The sequence below is a fragment of the Elephantulus edwardii genome, unplaced genomic scaffold (genome assembly GCF_000299155.1).
Source record: "Elephantulus edwardii isolate Elephantulus edwardi_28Jun2011 unplaced genomic scaffold, EleEdw1.0 scaffold00341, whole genome shotgun sequence".
Lineage (NCBI taxonomy): Eukaryota > Metazoa > Chordata > Mammalia > Macroscelidea > Macroscelididae > Elephantulus > Elephantulus edwardii.
The window spans coordinates 657229-668326 of record NW_006400091.1 but is presented as its reverse complement, the minus strand read 5'-3'; the positions used below and the strand labels follow the sequence as shown (position 1 = coordinate 668326).

General features: G+C 45.3%; 1 protein-coding gene across 1 annotated transcript in view; it reads left to right on the top strand.

Annotated features, from left to right (window-relative positions):
* Window positions 1-3779: 3779 nt before the first annotated feature.
* The window catches only part of ST14 (suppression of tumorigenicity 14 (colon carcinoma)), a 27094-nt gene continuing 19775 nt past the window's right edge, over window positions 3780-11098 (top strand). Inside the window, exons 1-10 of the mRNA XM_006901734.1 lie at window positions 3780-3936; window positions 4310-4437; window positions 4627-4697; window positions 5658-5815; window positions 5944-5979; window positions 6167-6407; window positions 8421-8560; window positions 8945-9042; window positions 9591-9700; window positions 9775-9905. Of these exons, the coding sequence (XP_006901796.1) occupies window positions 3780-3936; window positions 4310-4437; window positions 4627-4697; window positions 5658-5815; window positions 5944-5979; window positions 6167-6407; window positions 8421-8560; window positions 8945-9042; window positions 9591-9700; window positions 9775-9905 (1270 nt within the window). The remainder of the gene's footprint in view (window positions 3937-4309; window positions 4438-4626; window positions 4698-5657; window positions 5816-5943; window positions 5980-6166; window positions 6408-8420; window positions 8561-8944; window positions 9043-9590; window positions 9701-9774; window positions 9906-11098) is intronic.

Sequence of the window (11098 nt, the reverse complement as noted above, 5' to 3'; positions counted from 1 at the left end):
AAAGGACACACTGACAAAGAAGATTAATCAGAACTAGCTTTGACAAGCACTGTGGCATTTGGACAAGAACAAACTGGGATGAGGGTAGAGAGAATAGTGCAACAATGAATGAATGGAAACCCAAAATCTCTGTAAATGTTTATGAAAATTAATAAAATATAGAAAAAAAAGTCAGTTTAGCTATTTTAGATTTCTTGTATTTCCATAAGAAGCCTTTGTGGCACAATTGTAAATTGCTTAGCTGCTAATTGAGAGGTTGGTGGTTCAAACCCACTCTTTGCTTGAAAGGAGAACAATATGGTAGTCCACTTCCATATAAGGTAGTCCTTAAGGAAGGACACTTCATAGGGTACCTTTCAAAGCATTATATTCTTCTCCAAGAACTGGCCCCTCCTTACAATGTGTCCAAAGTATGGAGTTTCACCTTCCTTGTCTCCAAGGAGCACCCTGGTTTCACTTTCTCCAAGATTTATCATTCTCTTGGATACTTATAAGATACTTATTACTCTTCTTCAACAACACAACTTAAAGGCATCAATTATCCTCAGTCACTGCCCAACTTTCAGATGCATAGCAAGCAATTGAGAAGACCATGGTTTGGATCAGGTATACCTTAGTCTTTAAACTTACATTTTCACTGTTTTGTACTCTGGAGAGGTCCCTGACAGCAAATTTTCCCAGTATGACTCATCTTTTGATTTCTTGAATGCTGGTACAAAGGGTATTGATTGTGGATCCAAATAATTGAAATTGTTGGTTGACAACTTTAATTTTTCCCCCATCTGTCATGATATTATTGTCTATTGGTCTGGTGATGAGGATGTTGGGTTTTTTAAATGTTGTTGAAATCTATGTTGAAGACTAGTCCTTGATCTTCTGCAGCAAACACTTCAACTCTTCCTCAGTTTCAGCGAGCAAGGTTGTGTTGTCTGCATAACACAGGTTGTTGTTACATCTTGAACTGATCCAGATTCCACTCTTTTCTTCCAACTTCTCAGATTATTTACTCATCATACAGATTGAGTATATATGGAGAGAGGATACAACCCTGATGTACATCTTTATTTTAAACCATACAGTGTTCCCTTGCTCTATTTTTTTTTTTTTGTTTTCACTAGGGGCATAGAACCTCCATATTCACTTTCAGGGGGCACAGTGTAGCCCCTAAAAGGCGACACGGTCTATCTGCTGCTGTGTGCACCACTATTTAAACCACTGTCACAAGAAACTGTGGCTGTTGAGTCTGCGTGCTAGTACTCTATCTATTTGGACAATAGCTTCTTAGTCTAGGTATAATTGTTCTGGGATTCCCATTCTTCTCAATGTTAGTCATAATTTGTTGTGATCCACACAGTCAAATGCCTTTGCTTAGTCAATAAGACACAGATAGACATCATTCTGGTGTTCTCTATTTTCTGCCCAAGACCCATCTGACATCAGCCATGATATACCCGGGGCCATGCCCTCTTCTAAATCTGTCTTGAATTTCTGGCAATTCCGTGTCAATGTACTATTCTAGTAATTTTTATATAATCTTAAGTAAGAGTTTGCTTTTGTGTGATATTAGTGATACTGTTTGATAATTTCTACTTCCATTGGATCACCTTTCTTGGGAATAAGAAAAAATATGAATCTTTTTTAGGTCAGGTAGTTATCTAGTTATCCTCCAGATTTCTTGGCACAACTTGGCAATCACATCCAGATTTGCATCTTTTTGCTAGAATATGTCAGTTGGTATTCCATCAACTCATTGGGCTTTATATTTTGCCAGTGCCTTCAGTGTAGCTTGAACTTCTTCTGTGGAGTTCTCACTAATACCAGGGAAGCACTCATTCCTTAGAATAACAAACATATAGAATTAAAAGAGCACTATTTGCTCAAGGATAAAACCTAGAAGGCGGGAAGACATAGGATAGGAGGGTTGGTAAGTGTGGAAATTACAGGGAAGGAGTAGGAAGAGTTTGAACACGTTCCGGATATTATAATTAATGTTTCAATACTTTTGATTGGAACTGTGTGTCTGTAGATTGCTTTCTTGTATTGACATCTTGACTCAGTTCACCCAGTCCATGAGCACAGAATGTTTTCCCCATATATTTAGATCATCTTCTTTGGTCTCTTTCTGTAGAGGTTTGTAATTTTCATTGTAAAAATCTTTCCAATTCCTGGGTAGATTTCTTCCTAGATATTTTCTTCTCAGCTGATTGTATTTTAGATTGATGAATTGAGAGATAGTGGCATCACCAGAACTAGATGGTACCTGGCTTACCACTGCTGGCCTTTCTAAAAGGAATTGCAGTTGAAGCGTCCTGGGTAGAGTGGGTGCAAGTGTGGAACAAAACTCAAAAACATAAAAATGGCCAGACTTATTGATCTGGTAGAAAGTAGTGGAATCCCCAAGCCTATGGCCATTGATCACCCTTTGAGCCTGTAACAAAACTTAACCATATAGCTCAAATTCCTGTGAGAAAATAGGCCTATGAATTGAACAGTGACTGCAGGAAAGCACTCACACCTTAAAACAATCAACCATACAGGTCGAAAAGGCAGAGTGGTGACAAGAAGCAAAGTGTGTGTGAATGATAGAATAAAGGCCAATTTCAAAAAAAGGCCTGTGCTGGGGGGAAACCACACATACAAAATAAAAATCACTCTCAAAACCCCCAAAGGGCAGTATTTGTCCAGGGATAAAGCTTAGAAGACAGAAGGGAGTATAGAAGAACTAGTGGAAAAGAGGCTCACAGAAATAATGTGGGGAAAGTATGTTTACACTGTGACTATTGGAATTGATGCCATAAACCAAAAGTGAATGAGTGAGTGACTGGAAAAGCAATTTGCTCTGCAAACAGTTTTAAAAAAGAGAGAAATAATGATACTGACATTATTTAAGACACATTCCAGGAAAAACTGAGACCATTTTAAAGTGGTTTTAGGGGGTGTGTGTGTGTGTGTGTGTGTGTGTGTGTGTGTGTTATAAGTAGTAAGGATAACCAATCTTATTTATTAGAGATAAATATAATAACAAATACAAGTGTTCAAATGTGGTGAGAGTGGGGAAAACTCAGCACCACTTAATAAGCCTCTTCTTTCCCTCTTCCCACTACAAACTTCAGTCTCTGTATGTCTGGTTAGTCTAGATAGCTCTCATAAGTGGCATTGCACAATGTTTGCCCTCTTGTGTCTGGCTTATTTCACTCAGTGTATTTCAGGATTCATTTGTGCCATAGCGTGTGCCAGGACTTCATTTCTCTTTAGGACTGCATGATACTCCATTGCCTACACAACATTTGTTTGTCCTTTCATCTGTTGATTTTCATCTGTTTTCTACCTTTTATTGACGTGAACTATACTTTAGTAAACCTAAGTATACACAAAGCTGTTTGAGTCCCTACTTTCAAATCTTTGGGGTATAAAGAATGGGGTTGTATTTGGGTATAAGGAATGAGATTGCTGGGTTATAGGGTACTCCTATGTTTAACTGTTTGAGGAAGTTTCATTTAGTTTTTATTTAAATATTCACATCTTACACATTATGAGCCTGGGGCTGTGCAGACACTGGGAGACCCAGGCAGGAAGCCCTCTTCCTGGTTTCCCCTGATAGGATGGACTAGATTCACATGTCTTTGGGCAGAACGTTCCATGTACTTGAAGACTAACCTTCTCTCTATAGCCTTGCCTTATTCTCCAAACTGGACTTCAAAAGATGTGAAGCTTCTTAGGGAGGCTGTTGATGAGAAAGAGTAAGTTTATGAGCCTCCATGTGTTTCTCTATTCAGAGTATGAATGGCTGTGAGGAGGCCGTGGAGTTCCTGCCAGTCAACAATGCCAAAAAGGTGGAGAAGCGGGGCCCTAGACGCTGGGTGGTGCTGGCCATTGTAATCACAGTCATTCTCCTGCTTTCTCTTCTGGCTGGTGTCCTGGTGTGGCATCTACGGGGTAAGGCCAAGGGAATTGCCTCTGGGAAGGGCAATTTGGAGCAGCAATACCTCCTCAGTAGATATGCCTGGGTCCACTTCCTGGATTTTGCCTATTACTGCTTGGGTGTCATATAAATGAGAGGAAAGAGAGTATTTTAGCTGAGGTGTTGAGTTTTGGTGAGGGGCGAGGAGGCGATTTTTAAGTCTTTCTTGGCTCCTTATTTTCACATCAGTAAGGAGAGAGTGCAAGATGTAGAGGTTTGGCAGAGCTGGCCAGCAGCTTCATATGTCTGCTGGTCGTATCCTGGCATTCCCCTAAGAGATATGGTAGGCAGGAGGGAGAGCATGGGCCCACTTCCTCTGATTGCCCTCCTTTCCCTGGTCTTTCCCAGGTGGGAATGTGTGGGTGCAGAAGGTCTTCAATGGCCACCTGAGGATCAAAAATGAGAACTTTATAGATGCTTATGAGAACTCCACCACCGCAGAGTTTGCACAACTAGCCAACCAGGTGAAGGAAGCGGTGAGTCTGAGGCAACACCCTGTCTCCTGCCCTGGTGTCCTCAGCCTGACAGAAGAAGGAAGCTGGTTTCTCTGCATCTTTGTCCTAGGTCCTTGGGCTGGGGGCATGATGGGGACTTGTTGAAAGCCTGGGCCTGGGGAAGGGCCCTCTAGGCTGTGTGGTTTCTGTGAGCCTTCTCTCTACCCTCAGCTGAAGCTGTTATACAACAAAATTCCAGCCCTGGGCCCCTACCACAAAGAGTCGGCAGTGACTGCCTTCAGGTGGGTGCATTTCCTCAGCCTCAGGTGAGGGGCTGACAGTGCACAGATGTCCAGAGCCCTTACCACTGCCTTATTTCCACATCAATATTTGTAACTCATTCATGTTGCTGCACCAGTTTGGGGTTTTGTGGGGGTTTTTTTTGTGGGGGTAGGGTTTGTCTTGTTTTTTTGTTGTTTTTTTTGTTATTAATTTTAATGAAAGTTTACAGAGACTTAGGGTTTCCAGTCATTCATTGTTGCACTTTTCTCCTTGCCCACCCCCTTCTCCCAATTCACTCTTCTCCTTGAAAAGTAAAAGAAAAACTCTCATTGTTATGCAGTCCCTCCCCCTAAGTTCTTTCTACCGTGCAGCCTTCGTTCTGGACTCCTATCATGACAATAATACCCAATCATATATCCCTTTTAAACAGTTCTCTCCCTCATCTGTTTCAACACACTATACATCATTCATCCCCTCCTTCTCTGTCTTTCCTCAATCCCACTGTCAGTCCCGTTTTACAACAGTGGCCCTATGCAAAATTTGTCCTTTTGTGACTGAGATATTTCACTCAGCATAATGGCCGCACCAATTTTGACAAGTACTTTCAGTCTGATCCTTTTTGCCATGTGTCAGGTATCATTACCATCTCCCATTTCCAGACTAGAAAGCACACTTAGGAAGGTGGGACTTGAGTGACTGTCCTAAACTCTTCTGGGCTGACACACGTGGAGGGTGGAGGGGCACAAACTTTTGCTTAGAAAATCAAAAGGTCAATGAGAAGAAAGGAATCTGGGGTGCATGGACTCTGCCTTGGGGCACGGGGACTCTGCTGTCTTGCCTGGTTTGTGGGTGGCCTCTGAACTGCCTGCTTCTGCCATCAGTGGGAGGTGTGGGCTATGGAAGAAGGGATGCCCGTGGGAGAAGTGGAGAAGGGGTTCCTGGGGACTGAGCCCACCGCTCTGCCCCTCTTTCCACTGCAGCGAGGGCAGCGTCATTGCCTACTACTGGTCGGAGTTCAGCATCCCACAGGCCCTGGTGGAGGAGGCTGAGCGCGCCATGGCCAAGGAGCACACAGTCACACTGCCTCCACGCCAGAGATCACACCACTCCTTCATGCTGACCTCTGTGGTAGCTTTCCGTGAGTGTGGCTGGCAGGGACGAGCCTCCAAGCTGGAGGGAGAGGGTGAAACCAGAATTCCCCAACCCAAGTGGGAGCCAGAATAGGGGAATAGCACCAATAAACACTGCCTTCTTCCTTCTCTCCAGCCACTGACCCTAGAACAGTGCAGACCACTCGGGACAGTAAGTATATGCCTGCTCCATGTGGGGGGTGAAGCAGATGGCCATGGGGACCCTCAGACACTTCCAGCAGTAACAGTTACCTAACCCTCCAGCTTGCCCAGATCCCAGGGGGATGGGGCCATGCTGGACTAGAGCCATGCCACTGGCCTGGGCCACCCTCACGCTGTGGCTCCCTGTTTCCCCACAGGCAGCTGCAGCTTCGCGCTGCATGCACAGGGCACCAAAACGACCCGCTTCACCACGCCTGGCTTCCCCGACAGCCCATACCCGGCACACGCACATTGTAGCTGGGTGCTGCGTGGAGATGCCGACTCAGTGCTCAGTCTCACCTTCCGCAGCTTCCACCTGGCACCATGCGATGAGCGGGGTAGTGACCTGGTGACAGTCTACGACAGCCTGAGCCCTGTGGAGCCCCAAGCTGTGGTGCAGTAAGTGTGGAGAGGGGAGTGGACCTGGCACTTGGGGTCCCATCATGGGGATGGACATTATGGGGAATGGATGTCATAGATAGGCATGCACCCTATTCCCACCACTGGTTGCTCCTGTGCCAGGGTAGGGTCCAGGCCAGAGACCACCCTTGGCTTCCAGGGGAGCATCTTGGAGGGTTTCTCAGCCTTAGGGAGGATGAGAAGGCTGCTGGTGCCTCTAGTGTATAAGAACAGACACAGTCTAGGATTTGGGGCCATGGATGCCTGAGCAAAAGAGGTGACCATCTGTTGTCACGGTCTGTCAGCAGGTGCTGCTACTCAGCACCCTTTTTGTGGAAGATTTCTTCCCCATCAATTAATCTCTTACCAGCAAGCAAAAGATAAAAAAATAAAATATAACCTCTAATTACCTCATTATGTAGAAATAACCATTTATGTGATGTTTTTATGTTTCTTCGTTCAGATTTTCTGTTGTGTGTGTGTCTAAAACTATAATTATGCTGTACATTCTGTCTCTCTACCTGCTTTTTTAGGGAGATGTAGTAGCCTAGAGGCAAGAAGCTGTGCTGCAATCCCAGAGGCATGTGGTTCAAATCCACCAGCTACTCCACAGAAGGATGGGCAATCTTCTTCCATACAATTAATTGCCTCTGAAAGCCCATCAGAGGGTCAGTTACGGGTTGGTTCCAACTCCACAGCTAACAACAACAGCTTATTAAATGAAATATGTCCTGATCCTCTGGATCACTAGTCAAGTCTTTAGGTACCATTCTCAGTGGCTGTGATGGGCTGGGTGGTGGACTCCCGAAGCTTTTCCAAAAAATGCTCACTTGAATATTGGCACAGAGTTCTTAGTAATCATGAAATGTGCATGGGAAAAAAAAATAATAACCTTTTTCATTACTTTTCCCTCACGATGTATTTGGGTCTGGTGATCCTTCATTGGGGGGTTCTAATGGCATAATCAGTAGGGAGTTCCTGTCCTGCAGCCTCAGTTCCCATATTTGTACAATAGGGTTACTAGTGTCTACTTCACAGGGTTTCTGTGAGAATGATGTAGCTAATCAGATACTGAAGCCCTTGAATGGTGCCTGGAAGGGTCCTAAGAATGTTAGTTGTTGTTAATACAACTACTGTTGGTGCTATTCAGTCTACCGTTAATGTTAGGTGTTTAATGACTGAAGATTTGCTAAGGAGTCATGATAGCATTACTTTCTTGGTGGACTGCTAACTGAAAGGTCAGTTTTCAGTGTGGAAGGTCAGTTTTCAGTGTGGATCCAATAGCTTCTCTTTGGGAGAAAGGTGAAGCTGTCTGTTCCTATTAAGATTGACAGCCTCAGAAATATGATGGCGGTTCTCCATGAATTCATGAGTTGGAATAAACTTGACAGTGGTGGGTGAAGATTTTTCTATTTTAAAGACAGTATTAGTCCTTTCTTCCCTGATTGCTTGTGGTAGGCAGCACATAATTGAGGGTCTGTTTAACCTCACGCTTGGTCTTTTGTGGCCGGACCTTTTAAAAAACATTATAATGTGATTCTTCTTGTGTGTGCCTTCAAGTTGGAACTGACCCATAGCTGATCCTTCAGCAGGTTTTCAGACGCAGTAAATCGCATCAGAACAAATTGTGCATCCCTCTCCTGCGGAGCAGCTGATGGATTTGAACCATGAGCCTTTGGGACTGCAGCACAGCTTCTTAACCACTGGACCACCAGAGTTACTGTCTAATATGCTTAGGAATTCAAACTTTAGTTGCATAGCTGACAACTGGAAGTGCACTTGGGTGTCATAGCTGTCATCAGCGGAAGATTGGCAGCTTCATTTTGACATCAGTTGTCAGGCACATCCTGATCCCAGAAACATCCAAGTGTGGGAATGACATTTGTGTTGGGTTAGTTTTGTGCCCTGGGGACAGGCGGGCTGTGGCTGGCAGGGACTTGGAGTAGCCTGTGTGGCCGCTGTGGTCTGTGTCCTTTCTTCTTCCTAACACCTCCTCCTTCTGCACACCTACAGGCTATGCGGCACTTACCCTCCCTCCTACAACCTGACCTTCCTCTCCTCCCAGAACGTCTTCCTCGTCACACTGATCACCAGCACTGAGCGGCGACATCCAGGCTTTGAGGCTGCCTTCTTCCAACTGCCCAAGTTGAGCAGTAAGGATGGTCAAGTGGGCGGGACTATCCTCCACAAGGAGGAGGGCCTGTGCCATTTAGGTTGACCAGGGCTCACAACCACAGGTTAAACCCTTGGTAGGTGACAGGTGGGCTCGATGAACAACAGTGTCTGAAACTTTGAGGTCACAGGCACCTTGCCAATAGTCTGGAGCAAGAGTCCTTGCTAAAGTAGTGAGCGCACTACCATATGTGCCACTACCTCTGACCAGGTGCCCTGCAGAGTCTTCTCATATGGGGCTGCATGAGGAGAGTTTAGATCTGTCTCAGACCGTTCTCCTCAGGGAGCCAACCATGCTCCCCCTGCGTCCTTGACCAGACAAGTTCTTGAATCTGCATAATGTCTTTCCTGCTCTTTCTTCTCAGGTTGTGGTGGTTACTTACGTCAAGCCCAAGGGACATTTAGCAGTCCCTATTACCCAGGTCACTTCCCACCCAATATTGACTGCGTGTGGAACATTGAGGTAGGTGCTGTGACTGTGTGAGAATGATAGATGTTCTGTGGTGGCACACGGGGTGAGCAGAGAAGGCAGTATTGAACTCCTTCAGTCAGCTGGGGGGCCCGTTTCTGAGCCCCACCGGCATGTAGGGGTTCATTCAGATTGTCTATTTCAACATCGCAGACCTGGTGGCTGAGGGACCTTAGCTGTTTATTGGTAAAATGAGGGGAGTGATTGCTCTCTATTGGGTGCTGATGAGGGCTAAGTCCTAAGCACTTATCACATCACAGCTAGAAGAGAGCCTTGTCAGTGGTACAGCCCTTCACATAACAGCTGGAGAACTTTCCAGTTTCTTATGGTGCTTCCTGCCCATAGTCTGTAAGTTCTGAACATCAAAACAGAAATGTGTCTGCTGTGCATTCCGTGTTAGCACATGAGCTCAGTTTGGGAGGTTTGGTACCATGTTGTTGTCATTCCCCCCTTGCTCTCCAGCTGTCCCATGTCCCTCACATGATGCCCTGGAGTCTCTGGGAGGGAAAGCAGAGCATGGATAGTAGCCATTCTCTCTTCAGGTGCCCAACAACCGGTATGTGAAGGTGCGCTTCAAAGTTTTCTACTTGGTGGAGCCCAACATGCCACCGGCCAGCTGCACCAAGGACTATGTGGAGGTCAATGGAGAGAAGTGCGTAGCTGGGGCCCTGGCCACATCCCAGAGGCTGATGAAGGTTCCTAGTCTCATTGTACCCTCCCCTTCAGGCATTGTGGAGAGAAGCCCCAGTTTGTGGTCACCAGTAATAGCAGCAAGATGACCGTCCGCTTCCACTCGGACCATTCATACACCGACACCGGCTTCCTGGCCGAGTACCTCTCCTATGACTCCAGGGACCGTGAGTAAAAGGCGAGGGCATCCTAGTCAGGCGGCTACCCCAATGGGCTAGTCTCTCTGAACATGATACATGTCATTTGAGGAGCTTTTTTCTATTTTTTGGAAAAAAACCCACAACTTTCTCATATTTATTTGCAACGCTTAATGACACATTCTTGCCCACTGTTTCCCATCAGGTCATTCTGGCATCATCAGAATGTTCTGGCTGTGCTGCAGCCTCAAGTGACTTTAAAATCTAAATTTGAGAGCTTTTAACTCGTGTAGGATTAATGATGTAATTGTTGGAGACATTTTTTAGAAGACTGGGGCTTTGGGTTGCATTTCCTGTCTTGTTCCTCCTCTTTTGTCATAGTTTCATTTCCCCCTCAAATGGAGTAGAACTACTTCACTTGCAGTCCATCAGTGCTGTGTCAGGAGGGTGTCACGTGGAGAGAAGTGTCGTACTAACCACTCCTGCATCTGAAACCTTGTGATCTGTCCTTGAGAGATGACAATCTCAGTTCCCTGTGTGACTAATTACTCTTCTATGTACTTTTATTTCTACCCTGAATTATAATTGAAAGACCATTTAACTCTACTAAATCTAAATTTAAGTTAACCTTTAGCTGCAGGGTTTACAACCATATTCAATAAAGAGATATTTCCCTTCTGGTGGTGACTAAATCTACCTCAAGGTAGTGACTAAATCTAGTAAGGAGAAAGGGAATCCTGATAGCCTGGTGGTGAGAAACTGTGCTGTAATCCCAAAAGCATGCAGTTTGAATTCACCATCTGCTCCACAGGAGAAAGATAGGAAGTCTGCTCCCAGGCAGTTTACTGCCTCTGAAAACCTACTGGAGGGAAGCAGGGAGTTGGTTCCTATGTATTTGTTGTTGTTGTTGTTGTTATGTGCTGTCAAGTCGTTTGCGACTCATAGCAACCCTATGTACAACAGCCCTAAACTCTGCTGTCCTGTGACAATTGTACTGTCTCCGACACATCCATCCTGATTATCCCAGTCACTAAATCATTCCACCTTATACAGGGCCTTCCCCTCCTGCGCTGTCCCACCACCTTCCCAAGCATGATGTCCCTCTCTAAGGACCGGTCCCTCTTTACAACATGTCCAAAGTATATTAGACAAAGCCTCAGAATCCTTGCCTCCAAGGAGCAGCCTGCTTTAACCCTCTCCAGGATAAATCTGTTTGTATTCTT